Source organism: Hevea brasiliensis, chromosome 16 (genome assembly GCF_030052815.1).
Source record: "Hevea brasiliensis isolate MT/VB/25A 57/8 chromosome 16, ASM3005281v1, whole genome shotgun sequence".
Lineage (NCBI taxonomy): Eukaryota > Viridiplantae > Streptophyta > Magnoliopsida > Malpighiales > Euphorbiaceae > Hevea > Hevea brasiliensis.
Genome location: NC_079508.1, coordinates 54,330,489 through 54,358,184, shown reverse-complemented (window position 1 = coordinate 54,358,184; position 27,696 = coordinate 54,330,489). Strand labels below are relative to the sequence as shown.

Genomic DNA, 27,696 nt, shown 5'->3' with positions numbered 1-27,696 from the left:
TAAAGTTGGTCTCTAAAAAATTTCTGACAAGTGATTCTTGATATTTGTGGCTATGGGATCTTTATTTCAGAACTCATTTCTTATGTTATGATCCTAGTACTCAAAAATTGTCTCAAATAAGCCATACACATGTGCCCCTCATCTTTGGTGATCCATTTACTTCAACCATTGTTGGCGTTATTGGGAACAAATTTGTGCTTTAAGTTTACTTGACTTCAAGGCTTAAAACATTTGAAAAATATCCCCTGAAAGCTCAAACTTATTGGTGGAAGTATAACATTTAAAATTTCAGTTTTCAAAGAGCTAACCAACCTAAGAGCTCGAAATTAGACAGGGTTTTTTCATGGAAATTTCTTGCCACAAAATCTCAGTTAATTTAATGTACATATGCAAAATGGATATGCTTGTAACCTTTGCCAAGCTCCCACTGGAGGAATATGTTAAGAAGTTGATAGCAAGATGAAGTTGCACCATGTAGACTGGATCTTAGTTGCAAAAATTGCTGTGGGCTGGAGGATGCAGGATTTCAAACTCATGTTTCTAGCCCTTGCACTAAAGCGCACCAATGAGTATCATCGCTGATTCCAACTCCTCTCCACAAGCGTACCATCATCAAACATGATTGAGTGCTTTTCAATGTATGTGCAAGCCTAGATTTCTGTATCTTCAACTTCAGAACTTAGAACAAAGCTGGGAAATGCCATTGTTATATCCCTGCATGTTGAGTGTTACTTAGCGACTATATCAATGTACCTAAATAATCATCAAACAAAAGCGTAAAGGGATGACGTTTCTAACTTGGAAGCTCCAACCCAAAAGTGAAAAGGGTTGCCAGAAAAATGCAGTGTATAAACAAACCAGATTGAAGTTCTGAGTTTCTTTAAAGATTGATCTTATATTCTTATTCTTATGCCAGATTGTAAAGTACCAGTTCCACATTGAGTTATTGACCGAGTTAGAGACGGTACAACTGTGATTGGATTTTGCTACTTACTTCAAATATGGTAGGGTCATATTCTTCAAAAGAGATGGATTCTTTGACACAAGCTCCTTCCACTCTTCCAGATCAATTTTTCCGTCACCATTTGTGTCTGCATCCTTCCAAGTCTGCAAACAATTTTTAGAACAAGTCAGAATATGTAGACCAAGTAAATAAATAATAGCAGAATCTGACAAGATATATTGGATCAATTTGTACATTATCTACAATCATTTCAACTTCATCATCTGACAAAACCAGCTCCGATTCATGCAGAAGTGCCAACACCATCTCCTTTAACTATCAGACAACAAAAAAATAATAACAATAAAAATAAAAAAGCTTGGAGAATATACTATTGAAGACAAATATTTCCATAGAAATCAGAATCTCGTGTTTGCCCTCATATGCCCTCATGTAGCAAGTTGACAGTCAGTGTAAAATTCAGTATTCTCTCAATGTTAGCTGACCCCAACTAGTTTGGGATTAATATGAAATTGAATTTAGCAACAATCTACAGGAAAAGCGAAGTAGAGAGTAGAAAGTGAAATGTTGATGATTTTGAGGAATGTAAAAAGAAGAAATGGTAAAGGAAAGAATTTGCAGTGCTCACCTCTTCTCGTTCAATAAAACCAGTTTGCCTCAGATCATATAATCTGAAAGCGACTGCAAATGATTACTTTCGAGATTAATCTTACATCGGAGGAAAAAGAAAAGGAAACAATATTTATCTAAATAGATTTTGTAGGCCTACAAGAATTTCCAGCTAGAGAAATCAATCTTACATTTCATCTTGTCTTCCACTAGTGCATTGGGATGAAAGACGCCCAATGATCGAACAAATTCTTCAAAATCAATTACTCCATTGCGCTTGATATCAAATAAATCAAAGATCTACAAAAGTACCCAGATAGATGCATGCAGCTTAGAAACAAAAGTGTAATTGCAAAGCGTGACAGCTTTATTAAGCAAGTATTTGGGAGCACCATGACCAGTCAGAACCAAAACAATACCAGCAAGATTTATGAAAAAGTTACATCTACAAGCAAAAAAGAAAAATTTTACACACCCTGTCTGCAAAAAGATTCCTTCTATATCTATTCCTGAAGAGTGCGAGCTGAAATTCTTCCTGATAAAAGAAAGCACGCGCAGTTGCAACTAAAGTTAAAGTGAATGGCCATATAAGAGAGAAACAGATGCCAAATTATATTAACAATAAGCATTGAATCATGCAATCTGAATCCCATACCTTATGAATAAGCCCATCGTTAATTATTGAATTGCTTAATTTCTTAAAAAGCTCATATAAGGCCTTTACTTCACTAACCGTAACTGCATTCATATATCCAACAGTCAATAAAATGGCTGCATCCTAAAATGCTGTGACCATAAGCAACACCTTTAGAAAGATCACTTTGACGCCAAGTTACTATCAATCATGCTTAGCTAGAAAACTATGCGGAGACAAACTGCAGCATGGTCATAATGCAAACTCACAAGGTGTTTCAGCAGCAAGAACACTGGGTTTTTCATATCCTGGTGTTTGTTTAGGTCTCTTTAAGGAGAAGCAACCTTTGAAAGCAGCGAACATGATTCAACCACAGAAGTTTCTGAAAATCAGCACCTGCTTAAAGAACATTAAGCAATGTTGGGTTATACTCTACTTATTGTAGGCATTGATCAATGTAGTTTGCTTAAAGAACATTATATTCTAACCCCATCAAAACAAGGTAAGGGAAGCAAATCTGGAGACAGTCCAACCATTTAACATCTTTACACTAAAAGCCCACTTGGCATTGCTTTTGAAACTGCTGATAGAAAATCATTTTTTTAAATATACTAATTAGAAAATATTTAAAAATAATTAAAAATTAAATTTGATAAGTTTTAGTTTAAAGAACACTAGAATAACAAAACAGTTTTTCCCAAACTGTTTTTTTCAACAACATCTAAAATGGTGTTTTTATTCAGAAAAGCTATTTTGGCCTTCCAAACTCAATGCCAAACAGGATGTAAGTATGAGCACAGTCCGATATCAAATCGGAACTAGAATTGGTCCTAAAGGTTGGGGATGCGGAACGAGTTGAAGGATTACCTCAATTCTGATCCGATTTAATTCTATTTGTTCAAGTCCGACCATCAACATTTTACTAAATTTTTTAAGTGAAAAATCCAATTTTGATTCAAAATCAAACCAAATCAGTCAAAATCAATTTAGTCTTATTCGAGAGTCAAGACTTTTCTGGTTAAATTAGGGTTTAACTGATTCTAGTCCAAACTCAAACATCTATGCCTACTTTATATTTGAAGCGGCTACTTTCAAATAAATGTGAGGCGAAGTTCACAGCGTTGGGAATCTAAGACCGAAACGAAGAGTAAATATCACATGTGGTCATTGTTTTTACAAAAACTACTGAATAAAACTCATTTAATTTTAATTTAATTTCATAAAAGTTAAAAATTTTCATATTAATTTATTTACTTGTAAACTATTTTATAAATAAATTTATTTTATTTTATTTATTTAAAAAAAAAGAAAGTAAGATACATAAAACACATTCAACTACCCCTAATTATTAAATCTCTCCCTTTTCTCTATTTTTTCTTTACTAGCAATCACTAATTAGGTAATTTTATTTGTAGAATAATTGATAAATCAGGAAGTTAACCTATGGTCACAGTGACTTTTATGAAATCAAATTAAAGTTCAGTGACTTTTATAAAAGAAATTAAAGTTCAGTGACTTTTATAAAAAATTTCATAAAATTAAGTAACAGCGTTTAAAAATTACCCCCAAAACAAAAGGTGCTCATTGGTTCTTGTTTCGGTTCAATTTCATTTTGGTTTGTTCATTTGGTTCAATCTGGTTTGATCAAATTTAATGATAAAAAATTTTTAAACTTTTTAAAAAGTGAAAATTTTGATTTTGATTTGAAATCGGACCAAACTAATTAAAATCAATACAATCAGATTCAAGTCCAATTCAAAATGATTCTAATCAAATCTAGGTTTGACTTGATTTCAATTGAATTCCAATTTGATTTTAACCAATTTGGTTCTAATGCAAACCTAGACCAGGACATGTCTAGGGATGATAACGAGTAGAATACTAGTGAAAAATACTCTACCGGAACCTGAATCCGATTAATATCTTCAATACCTTAACTCATCTCAAATCTGATTAAAATTAATCATATATTACCCGAATCCATCTCAAATCTAATTATCATTATTTGAAAAATACCCGAACTTATTTAATTTTAAATATTTTAATTAATAATATACATAAAAAATATTTTTATGAATAATTTATATTTTAAAATTTTAATAATTTTTATAAAATATTTAAATTTTATTTATTTAATATATACTACATAAAAATTTATACATACTATTACAAAAAATATATATTTTATATTTAATTAATTATTTATGTAAATAAGTTTAGGTAATAAATACTCAATATATAAAATCCGAACTTGACATGAGTATTATTCCTCAACAAACTCAAATTTATTTCAAACCCTGTTATATTACTCAGTTCACATACCATAGTTCTTGTTAGAGACACTAAGTCCTTAACAGCACATATATATCTTTAGTGTTTGAATCTTTGTGCTTATGATGGAACATGCACACACAATAAGGTCGTATCTATGAAAAACTAAGGAGAATAAGTCTACAGGTCTTGCAAAAAACTGACACATCTAATATTGTAAATGTTGCTAGAAACCTTTTATGAAACCTTAGAAATCACAGGCACAGTTCTCATAGGAAGGAGACAGAACAGCAAAGCTGTGATTCTCTCATTTACATTTACATACATAAAAATAAAAAAAAATAAAAAATAAAATAAAAAAAAAATCTAATCCTGATGCATTATGTATCAAGACACGACATTATAAGTATCACTTATTTTATACATGCATTATCATCCATAATATGTCATAAATTGAATATATGTTGGAATTTTTCTTCATGAAAATAAGCAAAGTAGCAATATAGAAAAATACTTTGCTAATTTTAGTCTATCATATATTTAAAACATAAATATATGATTTTATCTATTTTATATATGGCATGTTGTGTCTCAAGTCAAAAAATGTTTACATATAAATCCCACCTGTTATATATTATTAATTAAAAAAAAAAAAGTCTTACGGGACGGCACATCTACGATAAGTACTGACCCGGTTGAAATATATTAATTTTTTATAGGGAGCAAAAGCGAAACTTCAAAACTTTCATTTTATGGTCCTCTATGAGTTTTTCCTAGCAACTAAAGGGAAAGAAAATTAAGCTGGTCAAAATGACCATGGATGTATATACTTCCAAGACTCATTTAATTCGAATGCCAAATTCAAAGATGTGGATCCGAAGTGAGAGTGATATTAAGGAAAATGATAATTCATATCAACTTGAAACAATGAAACAATGAAAATGACATATTTTCATATCAACTTGAAAAGTGATAATTAATTGACTAAAGTGTGAGAGAGGTGGAAAAAAAAAAAAAGAAAAGAAAAAAGAGAGAGATTCCTTGCTGATTGAAAATTGAGACTAAATGAAAATGAAACATTCACCGTTTGGTTGCTGAGAAAATGCAAGAATGAGAAAGAAAACATGATTTTAGGAACATCTAGTTGTTCCTCTCCATCTGCCCCTCAGCAAGAAGAAGGGAAGAAAATTCAAGAAAACCCAAAAAAAAAATACAAAAAAAAAAATCTCCTCCAAGTCCAGAAAATGGGTTAAAAGATGCCAAAAAAAAAAAAAAGGAACTGGGTAACAAAAGAGAAAAAGAAAAGAGACCAACCTTTCTGAGAGTGTGTCTGTAGTATGGAAAGAATGGGATGATTTGATGTGAGCTCTGCAGTTGTGTTTATAGTAAGAAAGAAGAAAGGAAAATTGGATTTGGATGTTTGTTACTTAGCTTTCTGCGTCGTAAATTAGAGCGACTTTCCAAAAGAGATGTGTTTCAGTCGTCATTTCTTCTGGGTGTCTCAGGATCGCATTTCATTTCCACACTCGCCTCCTCCTACTGTAGGGAAATTTTGTAGCCGACGGTATCTACTGTACTTCATGTGTAACATGCGTCAAATAAAATTAATGGTGCATTTAATGCATGTGAAGTTCCACTCAGAAAGAGACACACATCCCCTTCTTAAATTTATGATTTTTTTAAACTTTTTTTTTTTTAACTTACTTTATTTTTTTGCTACTTTTCTTTTTAAAATAATAATTTATTTATTTATTTATTTATATATCTCTATTTATCATATATATAAAAAAAATTATTTACTATAAAAATAACTTAATAACATAAATTATTTCACTTTTTAATGAAGCAATAAAATTAGAGAATATATTTCAAAAACATTAAATACAATTTGTTCTGATTAATTATATTTTTTTAATTTATATAAAAATAAAATTAAATTTATTTTTATAAAATGGAAAAAATATTATTTTTTAGTGGTCCATAATTTACCCTTTATTTTTATTATTATTATTAAAAAATAAATACATCAATATTTATTTTAATTTTATTGAAATAATGATATCTCGAAAAAAATTATATATTATATATTTAAATTTATATTTAATTTATTTCATAAAAATTTTAATTTAATCATTCCAATTTATTTAATTTAAAATATAAAAGTATAAAGTAATGACATAAATAAATTGCATAATAGAAATTTATTAATATAATATAAGTAAAATATAAGCTTAGGGGTGGGTCGGGTTTTGCAAGAGTTTAGAACGTTAATAGATTATTTTGATAAAATTCAGATATGCATTTATATATTAAATAATAAAATAAATATATAAGATGATGTTTTATTTATTATTTTTTTAATTTATTTATTGAGTTTGAATCGCAACAACATTAAGTTTTTCTTTCTTTTTTTTTTTGGTTTAATGAGCCTCTAAATGATATTATTTGAAATTATCAATTCAAATATTAATTAATAGCTTTTATTTTTAAAAAAAATAATATAAAAAAAAAAAAAAATAAGTTAGACAGCTCCTATTAGTATCTTTAATAAGTTGACCGAGAAATCGAGATGATGCTAGCAAATTGTTATAATTGAATAGTTTAGCAAACTAATATCCATATTATATTACCCAATTTCACAAAAGCAACTACCCCTTCTAATTTATAAGAGAATCCACAAAGCCCCAATGGGTCTAATTGTTTTGTTCTTAATTACCCACTTATTAAAAAATGTTGTCATAGAAAAGCCAATTCAATGCTTAATTGCACATCAAATTGTGTTTGTCAATGCCTTTAATTATTATGATTATTTTTTAACACACGCGTATATATAATTAATTACAAAATATTCAATTTAACCCTTATTAGGAAATTTTAATTTAGTTAAATTTTAACTTTTTATCTAAATTAACTTAAAAATTTTAATTTAAACTCAATTGAATTTAAAAATTAAAATTTGTAGGCTAAATTTATTGATTTAAATCAAAAGATTTAATTTCTTAATTTTTAAACTAAATTTCTTGAATTCTTAATTTAAGCTTAAAAATTAAGAAAATTAATTTATTAAATTTTTTATTTTTAAGCTAAATTGAATTTAAATTGAAACTTCTAAGTTAAATTAGATAAAAAAAATTAAGAATAATTAAATTAAACTTTTTTAATAAATATAAAGGTGTAATTGAGTTTTAAATCTATAATTTATAGGTGGTATGGCCCAAAAAGAAATACGAACACAATATTTAATCATTTTAGTATTAGGATTATGCAATTTCAATTTCAGTTCAAATCTATCAAGAAATCAAAATTAAATCGAAACTTCAATTCGGTTTTAGTTTAATTTTTCGTTATTTCGATTTTGGTTTGATACGATTTTATATTCTTCACTTATGATTCAGTTTGGTTTTCAATTTTTGAAAGAATTTTATGTAATTATTTTTATAAAATGTCAATACAATAATTAATATTTATATTTTAAAGTAAGTTATTAATATATATATTTTTTAATTATTTCAAAATTATATTATATTTAATTATAAAGTTTATATAATTTTGAATTAAACATATTAGTAACAAAAGTATATTATAAATTATATTTTTAGTTATTTATTAATTAATCATATCATTTTAAATTATAAGATAGGATAACAGCATATTATAATTGAAAATTATAAGGTAATTTAATATATTTATAACTAAAATTAAAAAAAATATATGAAAATGAAATATAATATTAGATTATATTTAATACATAATTATAAATTATGTATAATTTTATTAAAAATATATAATATATTTAAAAAATATTTAAAAAAATATATGTATATATTTAATTTTTAATTTGATTTTAATTTATATAATTTTGATTTAATTTTATTATAATTTTAATTTAATTTTTAATAAAAAATAAAAACCAAATTACATCATCAAAATAATTCAATTTGATACATTTTTTTTATTTAATTTAGAGTCAAGAATTGTAGGCAGCCCTATTTAGCATACAATAAATTGGATGTTGTGTGGCCAAAAAAGAAACACGGAACACAATATTTAGAAAATGTGGGGACATTTTCACACACAGACACGTGTATATATATATATATATATATGTGTGTGTGAGAATGAAAAGGTCCACATCACCTTTGCATTTGAAGTGAACGTTTTGGGTAAAATTAGGAAAAAAATATATTAATTATTTAGGTAAACTATACATTTCAACTCTTGTTTATATATATATACAATGACTGAAGGCTTCTATTGATCCAACAAGCACATCACTGTGCATTTGAAGTGAACGTTTTGGGTAAAATTAGGAAAAAAAAATATATTAATTATTTAGGCAAACTATACATTTCAACTCTTGTTTATATATATATATATTATGATTTCAGTCGGTTTGATGGTTGAAATACCAGTGGATGGATTCAAGATATTTAATAAATTATTTTTTAAAAGTAATGATTTTTTAAAAGTAAATTATATTTTTAAAAAATATATAAAAAAAAATTACAACTTATATATAGGTGCTCAACCATTCCAGCTCAAGTTTTGAAATCAATTTCTATAAGTTTAAAAGCAAAACCTAAAAAAGTGTCAGACATAGTTCAAAATTTTGGCAAGATTCACATAATATGGACGCTGAAATCAAATCTTTGAATGAGTCTGGAAGTTCCTGGAAAAATAATCTATACAATAAAAATATTAATTTTGGTGATTCAAATTATTACAATAATAAATTAAGTCTTAGAGAGTTTTATTATCAGCGTATATTATAATTATTTTGTAGGCTCAATGGACTGGATGATGTTAATATCAAAAATACGTATATTATCTCTTTCCCTGAATAAATATAGTCTGATTTATATCGAACAATTCAAGCAATCGAGAGAATTAACACGGACCTAGAGAAATTCACCCTGTCAACATAAAATTTTTTTTTATGTAATATTTATATCATTTAAACCTAACAGTTAGATTGATATATAAATAAAACATATCAAATTATTTTAATTAAAAAAGTATAAGATTTATATTACAGAAAATAGTTTTCAATATTTATAATTAATGAATATATAATTATAATTATTAGAAAACTTACAAGTAAATATATTTTGTTGAATGAACATTTATTAATTTAGTGTTTACAGCTAATAAAATTTATTTAATTTATATACATTTATATAAAAATAATATGTTGTTAAAATACAATTATATATGAATAATTTTTATTTATATGTAATTTTTCATGCTTAATAAGTTTGTTTTGACGAATAGTATTATAATAAATTAATTTGCATATAAAACAATATTTTTTTAATAAATATTTTTTTAAAAAATTACATATCATTAAATTACTAATGCCATGTTTAATATGGCGTTATCAAAATTATAACGTAATCGTAATTACATTGTATATTTGATTACAATACTTAATAACATAAAAAAAAAATTTGATATAATAAAATGAAAGGTATATAATATAATTAATTATATTTAAAGTAATACAATAATTATTGCATATAATAAATAAATATAATTATAATTACTTATTTTGATTTATTTATTTATTTTTAACACTTTCAACACTATTACCAACATTCAGTCGCCATTATTACTATCACCACTATTTCGTCACATCACTACCACCACCAGTTTATTACCTTTATTACTATCACCACTAAAATTACTTCGTCATCGCTATCACCATTTAATCATTGTCATTTCTGCAATCACTTGGCTACTACTATCATCACTACCTCATATTGCCACCACCACCACTTAATTACTATTGTCGCCGCAACCGCTGCCACCACGACATAATTACTACTATCATTCGACTACTAATCACTATAACTATCACTACATGTTATTAATACTATAAATAAATTAAATATTAAAATTATCTTTACATTGAATTATTTAGATTTTTATAACTAAACATAAAAATATAACATTATAATTTTAATTATATTATATAATCGATTACATTATAATTTGTTCTATCAATATAATCTAAAATACTTTATAATTAACTGTAATTATTGGTGGCAAATACAGAAATCAGCCTTTTATATTTTCACACAGATCAAAATCCATTACAGAGATTTGGGAGTCCCACCATCCAACATTATTTGAGTTGTTGGCTGTCGTGAATCATGCTTTAATGCTCATGCCAAAATTTATTTGTCAATGTAAAAGTAATTCATTAAGCATAATTTTTGGGCAAGGTTGTTTTGTTTCTTTCTTTCCTTTTCTTACTTTAATTTTTTTTTTTCCTTTATACTTTAATTTCCTTATCTCTTATTTGAAAAAAAAAATTCATAAGAATTTAATTTAATTAATTTTTATATTTAAAAAATAAATTATTTTTTAATTTAAAAAATTATTTAAAAAAATATAATTATATAAAAATTCAAATTGTTTCTTTTGCTCCGAACGATTTATTCTAAACGATTTATCCCAAATGAAACATATAATCTTTCACATCAAGAATTAGGATATTGATAGGAGTCTCTATTATTGGCAATCTGGCATTGTAAAAATTGAACACTGTTTTTTTGACCAATTTGATAATGTCACCTTTAAAATAAATATTTAAAACTAATTTTCACAATAAAAGTATATAATTCATTCAACTTTGTCCATATAATAATTTAACTTTGTCTATGAGATGAGATTATAATGTAAGTATAATATAAGTTTAGGTGGTGTTATTTTCCTCTTTTGCGGTAGGATGATGGATTTGATGATTGGATTTGTATGATAAAAATGGAAAATATTAAGTGTGTTAGTTAATCGCTATCTGATACTTAAATCAGTAATGAGAGCTGAAATGTAAATAAATAAGACTAATTAAGAGAATCACATTCATACTTGATGGTTTTTATATTGGTTTTTTTATATAAATTTCTATTAAGATTTAATAAATTGTGTCTGATTGGGACTCGGAGTTTACACTATTTGCGAGTCCTATGAGTCTGTGACCGTGGTGACTGTCTCAACATCCTTATCCAAGTATTTAGGAATATGCTAGGCAAGTATCACTTATTCGATTGTCTTAAAGTGAATGTCCAAGCAACATATATTAGATTGGATCCAAAGTCAGACATTACTACTCGTTACTCGGTCACTCGATAGTTATTCATAAGTATCATTTTGATAGTTTTGGTAGATAGGTCTTTTTGTTAAATACACTTGAGGGACATAATTGTCTCAAACTAAAAATAAAGTTACAAATGGTAGTAAATTTGGACGAATAGATTATTTTGTTAAAAAAATTAATATATTTCACTATAAAAAAAGAGTAATTAATTTATAGTTTTTAAGATGCTCTAGAGAATAATTTATGAGTTATATATATATATATATATATATATATATAGTTACTTTGTTAAAATAAAATAAAATTATTTTGTTACGATTAAAAATAGGATGATTTTAATAAAATTTTATAAATTTTCTAATTAAATTTTTATGAAATGATTTTTTTTAAATAGTCAATTATAAAAATTTTATTAATTAAAAAAAATCTTTAATATCTTAAATTATTATATTTTTCTAATATCTTAAATTTTAATTAAAATAATAAATATTAAATATAAAATACTAAATAAATATATCTTATTTAATTTTATTTATAATATTTTTTAACATTATTGAAAAATATTATGTATGTTATTTTATGTGAAAAATTTTTTACATTTATTTTACTAAGAAAAGTATTATTTCATAAAAATTTAATAAAATAGATTGTAAAATTAAGTTAAATCACATTATTTTTTATAATAAAGTAATATTTATTTTATTATATATATATATATCCCAAACACTATCTATTTTAAATTTAATTTGTAGTGGTTAAATGGTTGATCTTCCTTTGAGTGGCCACCGCTGCTAACCTTTTTTTTAATAACTCCTAAATTTATATACGTTTGCCATAAATTTTCAGATATATTTTTAAATTTATTATTATTGTTAAATTTTAAATGAATAAATAATTAAATATATATTTATTGATAAGTTTTGAGTTTTTATTGTATTTTTTTACTTTTGCATTTTTATTATTGAGATATTTTATTTTTTTAAGAAAAATATTCTATATATTATGTATATTACCTTTAATGAAAAATTTAAATTTAAAAGTCATTCGATGAAACACAAAAAAAATTATAGAATTAAAAAGTAAAACGTGCAATTTATTTATCAATTAAATTATATATTTTTTTAATATTATTAAATTTTTTAAATTATTTATATTTTTTTATGAATAATTAATTTTATTCATAAAAAAATATAATATACTGATTTATATTTTTTTTACTATATTTTTAACTAATGAAATATATTTTTCATTTCTATAAAAAAAAAGTGAATTCAATGCTTAATTGCACATGGAATCGTGTGTTTATTATCATGGCTTTAATTATCATGATTATTTTTTAATATGTAATTAATTAGATACTTATATGGCCTAAAAAGAGACACGCAACACAATATTTAGAATATTTGGGGACCTTTTCAAGCTTACCAAATGCCAACCACCGGAGGCTTCGCTTTACATAACAAAATCACTTTTGCATTTGAAGTTAACATAAATTTTATATAATGATTTCAGTCTGTTTGATGATTGAAATACGAACGGATAGATAGATTGATATATAAATAAAATATATCAAATTATTATAATTAAAAAATATATATAAGCGTGAGTATATATAATTTATGTTATAGAAAATATTTTTCAAAGTTATAATTATTAGAAGACTTAAAAAAAAAATTGCTTGAATGAAAATTTAATAATTTAGTATTTACAAGTAATAATTTTTTTTAATTTATATGTATTTATATAAAAATAATATTTTTAAAATATAAAATTGTGCATAAATAATTTTTATTTATAAGTAATTTTCAAGTTTAATAAGTTTCTTTTGAAAGATAATATTATAATTTATATTAATTTACATATTATAAAGCAATTGTTTTTATAATTATTAATTATTTATATAATATTTTAAAATAAAAGTATTTAATAAAAATAATTTTTTAATTAATTATTAAATATAAAAATAACAATATTATATTATTAATATTAATCAAAATACTTTTTAAATCTTTAAAAATAAAAAAATTAAATTTTATTAATTTTTAAATATTAGTATGTATATTATATTATTAAATAATATAAATAAAAAAAGATAATATTTTATCTTTGATTGAAAATACTAAATGTTACTTTTTAAAGCTGCCGTTGAATAGGGTTTTACTCACGTGACAAATTTTACTTCCCAATGTAAAAGCATTTCATCTTGCATAATTGTGGGGCAATTTTGTTTTTTTTTTTTTCAATTTCCTTGCGATCTTTCACATCAAGAATAGAATATTGATAAGAGTCTCTATCATTGGCCATATGATAATGTCACCTTTAAAAATAAATAAATAAATAAATATTTAAAAATAATTTTCACCATAAAAGTACTTTATTCATATAATAATTCCAAAATTTGTCAATGAGATGGGATTATAATAAAAAATTTTCAGTTACCATAACATGTCATGCTTCCTATAAGCTATTCATGATTCATATAATTATTTGCTATATTTCATTTAAAATAATAAAAAAAAAGATATTAACAATTTAAAATATAGTTATTTTTTTGCATTATAAGATAAATTTTCAATTAATGAGCTACTATCTAATATCTTAATTTAAAAAATTAATGACTTAGCTTCTCTTTTTCCTTGTTATTTGGGCTTATTTTACTGATTGGCTTGCATAATATAATATTTCTTTTTCTTTCTTTATTCACCAAACATAATATAATATTTCTTCTTTATATAAAAATTAAAAGAATTTTTAATTATTGGGCAATTTCCCCTTTCTTGATTTGGGCTTTCCTTTTTATTTTACATGATTTTTTTTTTCTACATACATATATAATTGTTGACTTTTTTTTTTCCAAGAAATTGTTGACTTTGAAAGATATGAGATGCATAATTTTCTGTAAGAAAAATAATCCAAATTTGTTTTTAAATATTTTTTTTTATTTTAAAAAAAAAAAACCATGCTACATACAAGCAAATATCTAGTGTTATTAGTTGAATACTGAATATAAAATAAAGAATTTTGTCTTATTTGGCTGAAAAAGAACTCTCTTTATAGATTTTATCTAACTTAATGGATGAGCCATTTATTTCTTATAAATAATAAAATACTATGAAATTTAATAAATAAAAAAAATAAATGATAATTTAATTAAATTGATAAATATTTTATAATAATTTAATTACTTTATTAATCACTATAAAAAAATCTTAAACCATATATAAAAATGAACATAAAAATTAATTAATATCACTATTTTTATGTAAATTAGAGCTAAAAAAGAACCATCAAGAGACTTAAATGGAAAAAAAAAAAATACAGTCAATAATTTTTAGATGAACATTATTATAGTCTTTTTACAACTATAAGATTTTAAATTAAAATACCAATTGAAATTATTTATAAAAAGATCGTAAATAATTAATTCCCAATAATTAAGCAACTATCCCTATATATATATATATATATATATATATTTTTTTTTTTTTTTATTTACTGTTATCTTCATCTCAATAACCTAATCATTAAATATTCATATTGGGAAACTAACGAATTTTAATTATCTGATATTGGAGTTATTATCAAACCTGCAAGATTTTGAATTAAAATTAAATAAATAAAAAATGCAAATATAAGAGTTTTGTTATTTAAATGTTGATATTTTTTTTAAAAATAATTTTTAATGTAAAAAAATTAATTAATTAATTAATTAATATTATTCAATCTTGATTTCTTCAATTTTGACGCATAGTTTCAATCCGCTTATGAAAAAAAAAAAAGAAAACAACAACAACAATTTCAACCTTCATCTTTCAATTCAATAATAATGATTAATTCCTTCCTTAAAAAAAATAATGATTAAGATTATTTATAAAATAGGCATTGAAGTATGTTAAAATATACATAGCTTATTTCTTTTTTACTTTTAAAATTATTTAATTATATCTTTAATATAAAACTCTTTGACGGTATGTATAAATAGAACGTATCAAAACTTCTTCAATCCATTAATTTAATAACTTCATTTGAAATAAATAATTTTAAGAAAATATTTTATTAAATTCTTATATAATTATGCTTTATTTTTTTATTTTTAAATGAATTTTTTAAAGTTAAAAAAATTTAATTTTTTTCATTTCAAATATAAAAATTAACCAATCCATTAATTTAATGGCTTCTTTGAAAAAAATAAATTTTTAAAAAAATTCAATTAAATTATCACACAATCATTATTTATTTATATTTATTTTAAAATAAATTTTTTAAATTAAAAAATTAAATTATTTCTTTTCAAATATGAAAATTAATAAAAAATAATTTACTAAATTGAGTTTTTATAAAATTATAGTTTTTAAATGTGGGAATAGATTAAAAATGTAACACCCCAAAATTTTAAATTTTATGAGCATTTTTGGTATTTTAATTTTATTTAAATTTTAGGAATTTTTTTGAGATTTTTCGGATTTTAAAAATCGGGTTCGATTTTTCGAAAATATAAACTTTGATGATTTTTAAAAATTAATTTAAAGACCACGTGGCAAAACTAAAAATATATTTGGAGTCTACGTATTTTTCTGAGTTTTCTGAAATTTTTTTCAGAATTTTTGGACCTCGTTTTCGGTCTCGAGGCAGAGTAAAAATTCAAAATTTTGTATCTTGAATCGGACCGGTCGAATCGAACCGGATCGGATCGGACCGGTCGAATCGGACCGGCCTTTTCCTTCTTCTTCTTTCCTTCCCCGCGCGCGTCGACCTCCTCCCCTTCTCTCTCTCTTTTCTCTCTCCTCCTGCCCCTGCCGCCGGCCAGCCACCTCCCCCTGCCACCCCAGCCGACCGGCGCCGCCACCCAGCCTCCCTCACCGGCCGCGCTAAACGGCCGGAATCGCGCGAATTCCTTCCTCACAAGTGCGTTTTCCCGCCAAAATTCGGCCGATCCGGCCACCAATTGGACCGGGTCTTGTGTCTAAAATCATCTACTCGGTGAGAGCTTTCTATAGACACCAAGAATGCCGAAATCCATCTAGCGGTTTGTCCAATTTTTGCTCGGGAAGTTTTTAGCCCATTTCGACTTTTGGGCTAGATTTCTCGAAAACCGTGAATCCCACGAGAAAACCGAGGGTACCAGCACGCTCCACTCGTCGAGAGCTTCGCGGCGACATAAATTTCAAATTTTTTCGACACCGTTTTCGGTGGGTCCCACGGAACTTCGCATTGTTTTTCCGGGCATTTAATGAGCTTAGAAAATTCTGAAAAATTTATGTACTAACCCCCGTGTTATGGGCTTCGTGTAGGTATCCTCGATTCGAGGAAATTCGACAGTTGACCGGGTCTGCGAAATTCCTGCCAGACAGACCCGTTACCGGAAAAGTCTCCGAATTGCACCGAGGTTTTGGCTACCCCCCATTGTCAGAAGACCCGAGCGCGTCCCAGAAGTCAGAATCGGCAAAGGTAAACCCAAACCTTGTTTTTACGTAATTTTCTAGTGCTTAAATAGGATTAAAAATCCATAAAATATTCGTGGTAGCTTAGAAAATTATGATTCTTTTTGCAATCGCTTAGTAATATTGCTAAGGACCGCGGGGCAAAGTTTAGAATTTTTAGAGCTGATTTGGGCAGTTTTTGCAAAAATGGTCAATTATAAGAACTAAATTGAAATTTTACATATTATGATGGATGATTGATTTGATGGGCCCAGGAGGGGCTGTGTGATGGGATTGAGTTGTGGACATATGGATTGTGAATATAGAAGTGTGTTTTGAGCCCTTTTGCAGGTTGGGTAGGTCCTAGGTATAGGGGAGACTCTGCCGGATTTTCGGCACGACTTAGGACGTATTGGTCTTTTTCTTTGTTTGTATTGAGTCAAATTTATTAAATGATTGTAATAAAATTGCCAGGTGAGCCGATGACCTTCTTCCTCCGCCACCACTTTAGTGACCATCGTCAAGTCTGTGAGTAAAATATTAATTTTAATTGTAATTTCGATATTATTATATGTTCAAGCATGCCCATGCATCACTTATATGCATATATTTATGTAGTTAAACTCTAGACACGATTTATGTTACATTTATAACTGTTAGCGTGCCATGGATGTTGTTATAGTAATTTGGAGCAGTGTGCGTGCGTTGGCGTGCGTGTGATGTGGTGTGGACTATGGATAGGACGGGTAGACACGGCTTGAGATCTTCGCTGGGACCCGGTCCTTCGGGGTAGACACGGCTTGAGTTCTTCGCTGGGACCCCGATTTGGTTATTAAGTGGAAGTCCGAGCTGAGTTATTCGCTGGCACCAGGTTGGATTTAAGAGAGTCAGATAGGGATCACCCCATATATTATGATTGATGTTACAGGGTGCGTGAGTGCTCCAAATTTACCTTTTTGATGTTATGATGTGAAAATGTTGTTGATGTTGCATTTCACTCTACAGGGTGCATTAGTTTTAGATAGTTATAGAGATTATGGTTAAAATTGATATTTTACTCTCTGAGTCGAACGCTCACTCCTGTTCAATATTTTTCCAGGCCACAGGAGGATATTTTTTTGAGGTTAACCTGCTTCCTTTCCTCGCAGGTTGTTTATCAATATTTGTGTAATTTTATTTACTCCTAGAATTTCCGCATGTGTTAGAAATGTTTATTTGATTTGGGTCTGTAAACTAAATTATTATTTTGGACCTGTAAACTTAATATTCTATGCATGTTTGATGGATGGGATGAGGGAGCTGAGCTCCCATTTATTTTTATGCTGATGAGTATGTGGAGGGTGAGCTGAGCTCTCCAATTGAGTATTTATTGTGTTACAGGTCGGGTAAGTCGAAAACTCCCCGTTGGAAAGTCCATTTTATGGCCGGACTCTGTCCGTTTGTTTTCTTGAAATTGGGCCCAAATGGGCCTTAGAATTGGGTAAATGAACAGTTAGGCTTACTACGGGCCTCGGGGGCTTTAGGTTGGCCCAGGTCCTAGTGCCGGTCCGGCCCATAGGTTGGGTCGTGACAAAAAACAGTGGAGATTTTACAAATTGTGAATCCTCTAAGACCTCATTAAAAAAAAAAAAAAAACTCCAAAAATTTATGTTATTTAAAGATCTTGCTCCCAAGCGCACATTTAATCCTCCCTCTTCAAGTAAACAAACAAGCCACCAATATCACTTTTAACAATTATAAGAAAAAATTTATTATTTAGCTCATATATTTTAAAGTTAATAATTATTTGATCATTTATTTGGATAAATACATTAATTAATCTTTTTTTTTTATTTACTCTTTAGTCTCTTTGATCATTTAAAAGCTAATTTAAATTTTATTCAATTTCTATAATTTGAAAAATATAACAATATATATATATATATATATATATATGTTTTTTTTTTAAACCCTGAACTCTTGTAACGAATAATACCTCTCCCCTTTAAATGCATTAACTGAACTTGGTTTTGAGGGGTAGTGGAGTTTTTGGGGTTAGCCTTGGTGTGTGGCTGCTGTACCCAAAACATGGTGTTGATTTTTCTCACCTTACGCTCAAATCGATTTCCACGAACATGGTGAAGGGTGGAGGATGAGGATGGGGTTGGAATAATGATGGGAATGCAAATGCAAGGTGCTCTGTTTTCATGGTGGACTGGAGGTTATAGAAGGAAGGAATTGATCAAAGGTGGGCATCAGGCAGAAGCTAAAAATGAATATGTTAAAGGAAATAATTATCTTTTTATATGTAATTCATGGAATTTTTTACTTTTTTTGCTAGAAGTCATTTTCTGTGAACTCTCAGATATTCAAGAATTGATTCTTGTATCTTGATTTTATTCATCCTTTTTAATCTTGATAAAAATGATTCCTTTCAAAGTTCACCTCAGAGATTAAATTGACGGCCGTGTTCAATCACAATTATGAACTATGCAGAATGGATTCAATAAAGCTGAATATTTCTGAATTTTGCATACCAGGGATAATAGAAAGAGAACATTAAAAAATAGGACAACTACCAACCTCAACTGAGCATGTGCAACTTTCACATGCTATAAAATCTTCACCTATCAACTTTCTTGAGCTATGATGTACGTAATCCATGATTGACAAGCAAATTAACCCTTGTATTGTCCACAAGAATAGAAACAGAGTCCTAAGATTCTCTCAATAACCCAGTTTTGGCTTGGCTAGTTTGAGATAGGAGAAAAATGGTAGTGAAGGTGTATGGTGCAGCCTGTGCTTCTGTCAATCGTGTCTTGCTTTGCCTTATTGAGAAGGGTATTGAATTTGAAACTGTACCTGTGGATCTTAAGAAAGAAGAAAGGAGAGAATAAAAGCCCTGATTATCTCAACTTACAGGTTTCTATTTTTTCCTATTTCTTTTGTATATTCATTCTGGCCATGATTTGCTCTGACTTTGCTTCTATTTCCTGTCAATTCAAGCCTTTTGGAGTAATTCCTGTAATTCAAGATAGAGATTACACTTTATACGGTAATTGCTGATTAACAATCCTATATTAAATTGTAAGTATGTATTTTCCTTAACTGGACCTGATCTTGATGACAATTGGTTCAATTCAATGTGTAGAATCACGAGCAATCATAAGTTATATTGCAGAAAAATACAAGTTCCAGGGGACTGATTTGCTTGGAAAGAGCAATGAAGAGAGGGGCCTGGTGGAGCAATGGCTAGAGGTGGAGGCACCGAACTACCACCCCCATGTTTACAACTTGGCCATTCACGCATTATCTGCCTCAGTCTTGGGATTTCCTCCAGATGAGAAGCTCATCCAAGAGAGTGAAGCAAAGTACTTAGCTGGGGATTTCTTTAGCCTTGCTAATCTTAGCCACCTTCCCTTTATGCACTGCTTGCTTGGCCCCCATCAATAAGGAGCAGAAAGTTTGTGAGTTCTTGTTGGGATGATATTAGCAACAGGCCATCTTGGACGTAGGTCCTCCAACTATGACTTTTGGGTATCTAGATCAATGTTGAAGGGCTTTTATTTATCATTTTTTTTTTTGGAAAATTTCTTCCCAAGTCCTCTACCTTTTTGGGTTTTATTTAGGGATAATGGCAAAAAAATCCCAAACTTTACTATTTTTACAATTGCACATTGATTTTTTTTTTTTTTTAACTATGATCCAACGGTAGCATTTTAATAAATTTTTAATAAAAAAGGCACTATTAAGATAACAATTCTGTTAATTTCTAATAGTATGATTAACAACGTGATATAATTACACCGTTATCAATAATTTATGATGTAATTATTAAAAAAAAATTCAGACACAATTATAAAATTGTGTAAAGTTTGAAATTTTTTTTTCTATCATCTCCCCTTTTATTTACTGAGCCTTCAATTTTATTTATTTATATTTTTTTTATCTACGTGAAACCTTAAAATTCGATTAAATATTGAACGGGTGAATTGTATTCATAATTAACTCCCGTGTCAGAAATTTATTGAAATTAAAGAACCTTCCAACTTTTTTAAATTTATCTATTGAATTCTTGAATTTTTATATATATCCCAACGCATAAAAATGGGGAGTTATAGAGAGATTTTAAAATTAAATAAAAAAAAAAATTAATGATTTCATGAGTGAAAAGATTTTTAATATTTATAAAAAAAATCTAATATTTTAAATGTTTATGCATATTTTTTTCACGATGATGTAAGATTTAAATAAAATCAAGAGCATTATTTTATGCATTCTAAAATATTATATAATTTCTTTATGAAAAGAAATTTATTGCTAAGTCATCCTTTCTTAATTTTAGGTTTGATGTTTGGGAATAGGATCACAATCAATCACTTTCTTTCCATTTGTTTAAAAAAATTAGCTTATTTGTTAAAAAAAAAAACATTTAAGAAAACTTAAATTTATTATTTAATTATAATAAAAAAATTTCACAAAATAAATTTCTGATGTTATGATATTTTAAAATTATTAATTTCTTTATTTTCAAAAAAAAAAATTAATTTCTTTTAAATATTTTATTTATTAAATATTACATTTTCTATTTATATCCTTATCACCTCCCCTTTTTTTAATGCCCTTCTGGGGGAAGGATTTATATAAATTCTGATTTTCATTCGAAGGAGATTTGTCAGCCATTTGGCAATCCAGCAATTTTTCAATAATTTACTCTTCTTTCTTTAAGATTCTCTTATTCATTCACGCATACGCTTCTGTTCATTTAATTGTTCTCATGATTAATTTATTTACTTATCATTTATTTTATTGATATTAATTATTATCGTAATCGCTTGATGGCTTTTCCTTTCCCTAAAAAAAAAAAAAAAAAAAAAAAAATACACGAATGTGCAAGGAATTTGCCATTTTAAAGATTTTGGCTCTCAAACTTAGGTTTTCACAAACACAAAATACTCTCAACCACACAAATCTTGAAAGTGTTATCAAAATCACATGTTTAGCTACAGACGTTTGGTATGCACACAGAAGCTTCAGGACTTTGTTGTTCCTTCCATATCCTTCCAGTAACTCTAAGCTTTAGTTCTTTCCTATCACCTCCAGAAAAGAAAAGTGCCATGTTTCGTTGAATAATCAGACCATCATGACTATCCCTCACCTTCCGATGGCTATCTCGGATGCTTCGTGGGGAACCCTCCCAGATGAGTTTCCTGCCATTTGCCCCAACCTCAAGGCTATAGCTGTATCTACGAGCCTCCGTCTCATCACCCATGAAACGAAGGAAAGCCATGTAAACGGGGGCCATACCAAGCTGAAAGGCCTCAAAGTGAAGGCAGAAGTATCGGCCAAAACAATGAAAGACCTAATAAAAATGGAAGCAAGACACCCACATTCAGGAATTGAGACGGTAAAAATAATATATAAGCCACCGATGCATGCAATTCATGGTTGTTTATCCAAAACAGCGGCTATGTATTCAACCCAGTTTTATACAGACAAATGCTTGCACACATATTTAATTTTTCAATGGACCCCTAAATTAGTGATCAAACCATATCCTCTCTCTAAGTTTTGTCCCTGTATAGCCTATTTAACCATGTTGTTTAGCCAACGCAATTGATCCTGCCTATGTGCTTAGGAATACATCAAAGTTAATTGTTCTGTCACCAGAATATTCCCAGTGATGAAAAAAGACACCACCATTTATAATGGAAATGTCCTCATCAATATTTAATATTAGCACTAATTATTAATATTTCCTTAGGTTTAATGTGAATCTAGTATCATCTTTCCAGTTTCAAAAATATATAGTTTAGCTTATACGTTACTAATAGAACATACCTGGTATTTTATTATAGCATTGAAACTTAAGAACTATATGTGCAATCAAAATTTTAAACTGCAGGCTAAATTTCAATAAAATTTTTAAAGTTGAGGACTGAAAGTATAATGCAGTTTTATAATATTATCCCATAAGGAACAAAGTCTCATCAGCGAACTATAAGGAGTAGCATACATGTGTGTCTGTGTGCATTTGCGTGCGTGTGTGTGTGTGTGTGTGTGTTTGAAATGGAAAGGTCTCTTGTGTTTTGTCACATAAAACCTAAGGTAGATATTGCAATTAACCCTTAAAAACACTTCATCACACGTTTAAACTTGACATTTCATCAACATACACATGCATCATGGCACAACACAATATTGTTCTTTGCTGCAAATACATTATAATCTAAAAAGCAATGGTAAAATTACCGTCAGCATCCAAGTTGCATTCTCCACCTCGTGGGGATTTGACTTAACATATCGATGGTTGAAAGAGCATCCTGTGTGCATGTCCACCTTGTGATCGTCCCTCAAATGAGAAACAAGGAAAGGAATATCTCCAACAATAGAGCATTCTGATCCAGCATATGGGCAATTATATGGTCTGAAGTTGCAAACTACCTCATGCTTGAGTTTACTGTAATATGGGAATATCTCCGGGCACCCCAAGTTGCAATATTTGCATGGCAATTCAAGTGACTCAGCCACCTTCTCTAGAGCTAAACACCTAATATCCCCGAGCTCCTGCCGACAAGTGGGGCACCTATTGTGTACCCTTGTTTTACAGGTAGAACACAGTGTGTGCCCATTATGACACTGTAAAAAAGCAAAATAGTTAAAATAGACTCTAGAAGAGGCACACGCACAGGCATGCTTTAGTCCACACACACCTACATTTTCATTCATCTAATTGACAAGAGGTATATTAGTATTGTTGCATGCATTCGAAGAGAAGACCAAACAATTGATTGGAATACTCACATAAGAATATTGACTAACCACTCATGAAAAAGAAAAAAAGGCACAATCAGCTAAATTCTTAAATATCCCCAAAAATCTATATATTGTATAACAAATATTAAAGTACATTAGGTATAGAATGGACAAAAAATGATAATTAATGGATAAAAAGGGCTAATCTTATTCCTTAGTATTCTTAAATCTATATGAATTTCTATGTGAACTAAATTTAGAAGGATTCTTATTTGAAGATAAAGTTGTAGCCCTAAAACATGACTAATTCCTTAGCTAGCCGCGTCTTTCGAAACTTCTAACCAAACATAAGATATTAGAGTACTGTTTTTAATGTATTATACTTGAGTTGGATGTCTATGGGAAGATGTTGCAAGAAATTTCAATTGTCTCTCAACTTGTTAAATTCATTTTGATAAGAAAACTTTCATTTAATAATTTTTGTTAATCCAACTCTAATTTTATATTCCAAATGAAGAACATTCACTAGAATCCAATGAGAATGTAACTGGAATCGCTTATATGTCCTCCACATCAGCCATTTTAATCCCAATCAACAAGGAAAACCCAATTTTAAAGTTTATAGTAAAATGAGGTTCTTATCGCTAATTTTGAAATAATAAAAACCAAAATGTACATTAAAGAAAGCCATAGGGGTTCTATTGCAATTAATCCTTGATCCTAATTAGCAACATTGAGCTGCAAAGTCAAAAGAAACAAATCTACCTCTCTCTCTCTCTCTCCCTCTCTCTCTCATACTTATGTTTGGCTTACTCCTCCTCTCACTCGTTCAATCTCAGAATGAAAACAAAAAGTTTGCCTTTTTTATAAGGAAAAAAAAAATTCTCATCTATGAATGAAATCAAAATATCTTAGTAAGGAAGACATTATCTTGGATTGAAACTGTCTGAGATTATTATGATCCAAAAAGTGTTCAAGGGGTTCTTGGTGAGGAAAAGCGCGAAGGAACTTGCAGCTATTGAACCAAAAAATCTAGTAATTAATATTATTCAATAACACAGTGCATCACAAATTAACCATTGAGCAAATAAACAAAATCTATAAACATGCACATGAGAAGCATCATCCATGTCTTAAAACCCAGTCATGAAAATCTACTCCGACCCATTATAGACTCATTGAATTCAAAAATAATGGCCAAGACATAAAGAGGGGAAAAAAAAACAAACAACATTAGATTACGATATATCCATGATAAGATACCTGATGGATGGGTGGGTACATAGAATTGGTGCAAACAGGGCATTCTAGCAACTCATGGACGCTGGTGGCTGGAGCGATTCCAACGGGACCGACGACATTGTTGATGTTATTGTTATTATTGGCGCCGGCATTGTGAGGCTTTGATGAAGAAAATTGATGGCGGTGATGATGAAGATTGTGGTGATGGATCTCATCCTCATCCAACCCATCAGAGGATGACACACAGTCGATACCATCCAACTCCATAATAGCCCAGAAATTCACAATTTCTTTTTCCAATTTAATACAAACTCAAAAAAAAAAATCTCAGAATTATTTTCCTTCTCCCTTTCTTTTTGTCTCTCAAAATTTCCTGACTTTCTTCGCTCTTCTTGCGTTTTCTAGGTAAAGTTTAACGAGAACAAAGAGAAGAGAAAGAGGGGAAGACAGAGATTCCCAGGAACCAAACAACTCCCTTCTCTTTCTTCTTTCTCTCTCTTTCTTTCTTGTCGATAAAGAGGCCCTTTTATTCGTTGTTTTTTTTTTTTTTTTTTTTTCAACTTTCTCTCTCTTCAAAGCTTTTGTAACAAAAGACTAAAGAGAGCGGGAGATGTATAATTAAGGCTGACCCTCCAAGCTCATAACTGGACCTCCCTATAAATAAATTATTATATTTTCATAAAAAAAAAATTGATGAATTTTTATATAAAATTAATAGGAATAAAATTCAATTTGCTAATTAAGTTATTTTTAATTTTTATTTAATTTAAATCAAAAAATTATGATTTATAATTAATTTAGCCTAAAATAAAAGAATGTGTAGAGTCATTCTTTATATATATATAATATTAATTATTTAATTAATTATTTTTTAATATTAATTTAATAATTATTGCTAATTAATTTTTTAAAATTTTACTTTTTAAAATAATAATTAATAGCATGGAAATATAAAAATAATATTTTTAAATTCAAATAATTAAAATTAATTATAATCATAATATATGAAAATATAAAATAATATTTTTCATATTTTCATTAGTTAATAATATTAAATAATAAAAATAATATTTTTCATATTTTCATTAGTTAATAATATTAAATAATATAAATAATATTTTTCATATTTTCATTAGTTAATAATATTAAATAATAAAAATAATATTTTTCATATTTTAATTTAATTAATTATAAATTATAAAAATAACATTTTAATATCAAAAAATAAAATAAAATAATTAAATATTTACAAAATGGTATGTGTAACACAGATGAGGGAAATTCAACATAAATAAAAAATTTTAAACTAAATTAGATCAAAAATTGAAAAATGAGTTAAATTAGAAATCCCAATAAATACATTTATTTCAAAATTAATATGATATAAATTTTAATATTTTATTAAAAATAATTAACTACACTTGGAGATGTATGTTAAAAAAAAAACTATAGTTAGAATTGTATTCTTATTAAAAACAAAATATCACACCTAATAATTTTATAAAATGAAAGCAAAATAAATTATCACAATGAATGAAATAAAATAAATAAAAATTTATCGATTAAAGCATATATAAGTAAAGGCACATTTCTTAAATAAAAGTATATACACATAAATTTATTTAAAAAATTTAAAAATTATTCAAAATATATAAAATAAAATATTGAAAAATAAGAAAAAAAAATATAAAAAATGAGGAGGGGAGGACACTCCAACCCAATCATATTCTGATTATGCAAGTACATTCTCATTTAAGAATTTTAATTTTATTTTTTTGTTTAAGTATTTAAAAAAAATAAAAGTTTTTGCTATGCATTAATATATATGTATATAAGTTTGAAATAAGTTTTTATATAATTGTGATTATTAATTTGAATTATTAGAGATATCATAATATAAAAATTTTGATGTTAAAATATAATTAAATTTAAAAATTTTAAAAATTAAAGTGCTTTCTAATCTATATTTATAACTAAAAAACTGAAATGGCCTCTAATTTAAAATACTAAAACTAGAGTGTAGAATTATTAGCAGATGACATAGGCTAAGATTAATAATTTTTTAAAATAATATAAATAATGTGGATATCATAAAAATTGGATTTTTTAAATAATCTTTAAAATATAGGCTGAAAAAATTATTTTGAAAATATGAGATCAAATTTATTTTATTTGTTATGTGGACAAAGGTAAACTTGTATCATATTTAATCAATTAGGAAAACTGTTAAAAAGTAGATTACTTAATTAGAAACTGTTTTGTAAAAGAACTGATATTAAGGCTACCAAAATAATAAACCTGGCAAATGCCGGCTAGCAGAGTAACGATAATAATGCACAGGTTAGGCTGGAGCTAGTGCTTCAGATACCCACTAATGCATAACAGGATGCAAAGGATTTGCTGAGACGACGTTTCATTCGGATTGCTGCTCATAGATGGTGTGCTGATAGATTACTACAACACCTTTTCTTTCTATGGAGAAACTCTAATAGTTGCAGTTGGGCAATAGAATGTAACATATTGACAGTTTTGTAATTTACTCTCATTAATGGAAGGCTGCTAAAAGCTTTATTTCTGACACGGAATCCGAATTTTTTTGCCTTTTATAAGGTCCCCAGCTATACTTTGGTTTTGATTTCTGGGTTGGGTTTTAGTTAGATTGCATGTGTTTAGTAATAGTGGGGTTACCACATCAATAGATTCTTTCTGCTCAGAAACAATG

The 27,696-nt window shown here is 27.5% G+C and overlaps 3 protein-coding genes and 1 long non-coding RNA gene across 6 annotated transcripts; 1 reads left to right on the top strand and 3 right to left on the bottom strand.

Annotated features, from left to right (window-relative positions):
• Positions 1-222: 222 nt before the first annotated feature.
• On the bottom strand, positions 223-6,092 carry LOC110662958 (calcineurin B-like protein 7). 2 transcript variants are annotated; one of them, XM_021822134.2, is made up of 9 exons: positions 5,793-6,092; positions 2,477-2,603; positions 2,229-2,311; positions 2,049-2,108; positions 1,765-1,873; positions 1,593-1,645; positions 1,199-1,279; positions 995-1,107; positions 223-714 (listed from the first exon to the last, which is right to left on the bottom strand). In XM_021822134.2, the coding sequence occupies exons 2-9, from the start codon at positions 2,568-2,570 to the stop codon at positions 651-653; spliced, it is 657 nt and encodes a 218-aa protein (XP_021677826.1). In that variant the 5' UTR covers positions 2,571-2,603; positions 5,793-6,092; the 3' UTR covers positions 223-650. The 2 variants fall into 2 exon arrangements, with proteins under 2 accessions (XP_021677826.1, XP_021677828.1); XM_021822136.2 differs by lacking the exon at positions 2,229-2,311.
• Positions 6,093-19,483: 13,391 nt separating this feature from the next.
• On the bottom strand, positions 19,484-20,227 carry LOC131174486 (uncharacterized). Its single transcript, XR_009144798.1, has 2 exons — positions 20,091-20,227; positions 19,484-19,998 (listed from the first exon to the last, which is right to left on the bottom strand). It is a non-coding gene; the product is annotated as an uncharacterized LOC131174486 (long non-coding RNA).
• Positions 19,761-20,583, top strand: LOC110655279 (glutathione S-transferase F9-like). Of its 2 annotated transcripts, XM_058137981.1 has the most exons (3): positions 19,761-19,898; positions 19,983-20,031; positions 20,128-20,583. In XM_058137981.1, exons 1-3 carry the CDS (start codon positions 19,764-19,766, stop codon positions 20,427-20,429), a joined length of 486 nt encoding a protein of 161 aa, XP_057993964.1. In that variant the 5' UTR covers positions 19,761-19,763; the 3' UTR covers positions 20,430-20,583. The 2 variants fall into 2 exon arrangements, with proteins under 2 accessions (XP_057993964.1, XP_057993963.1); XM_058137980.1 differs by having other exon boundaries at positions 19,764-20,031.
• A 1,284-nt stretch (positions 20,584-21,867) lies between these two features.
• Positions 21,868-25,536, bottom strand: LOC110655313 (E3 ubiquitin-protein ligase SINAT5). Its single transcript, XM_021811573.2, has 3 exons — positions 24,996-25,536; positions 23,229-23,615; positions 21,868-22,338 (listed from the first exon to the last, which is right to left on the bottom strand). The coding sequence occupies exons 1-3, from the start codon at positions 25,239-25,241 to the stop codon at positions 21,976-21,978; spliced, it is 996 nt and encodes a 331-aa protein (XP_021667265.2). The 5' UTR covers positions 25,242-25,536; the 3' UTR covers positions 21,868-21,975.
• Positions 25,537-27,696: the final 2,160 nt, after the last annotated feature.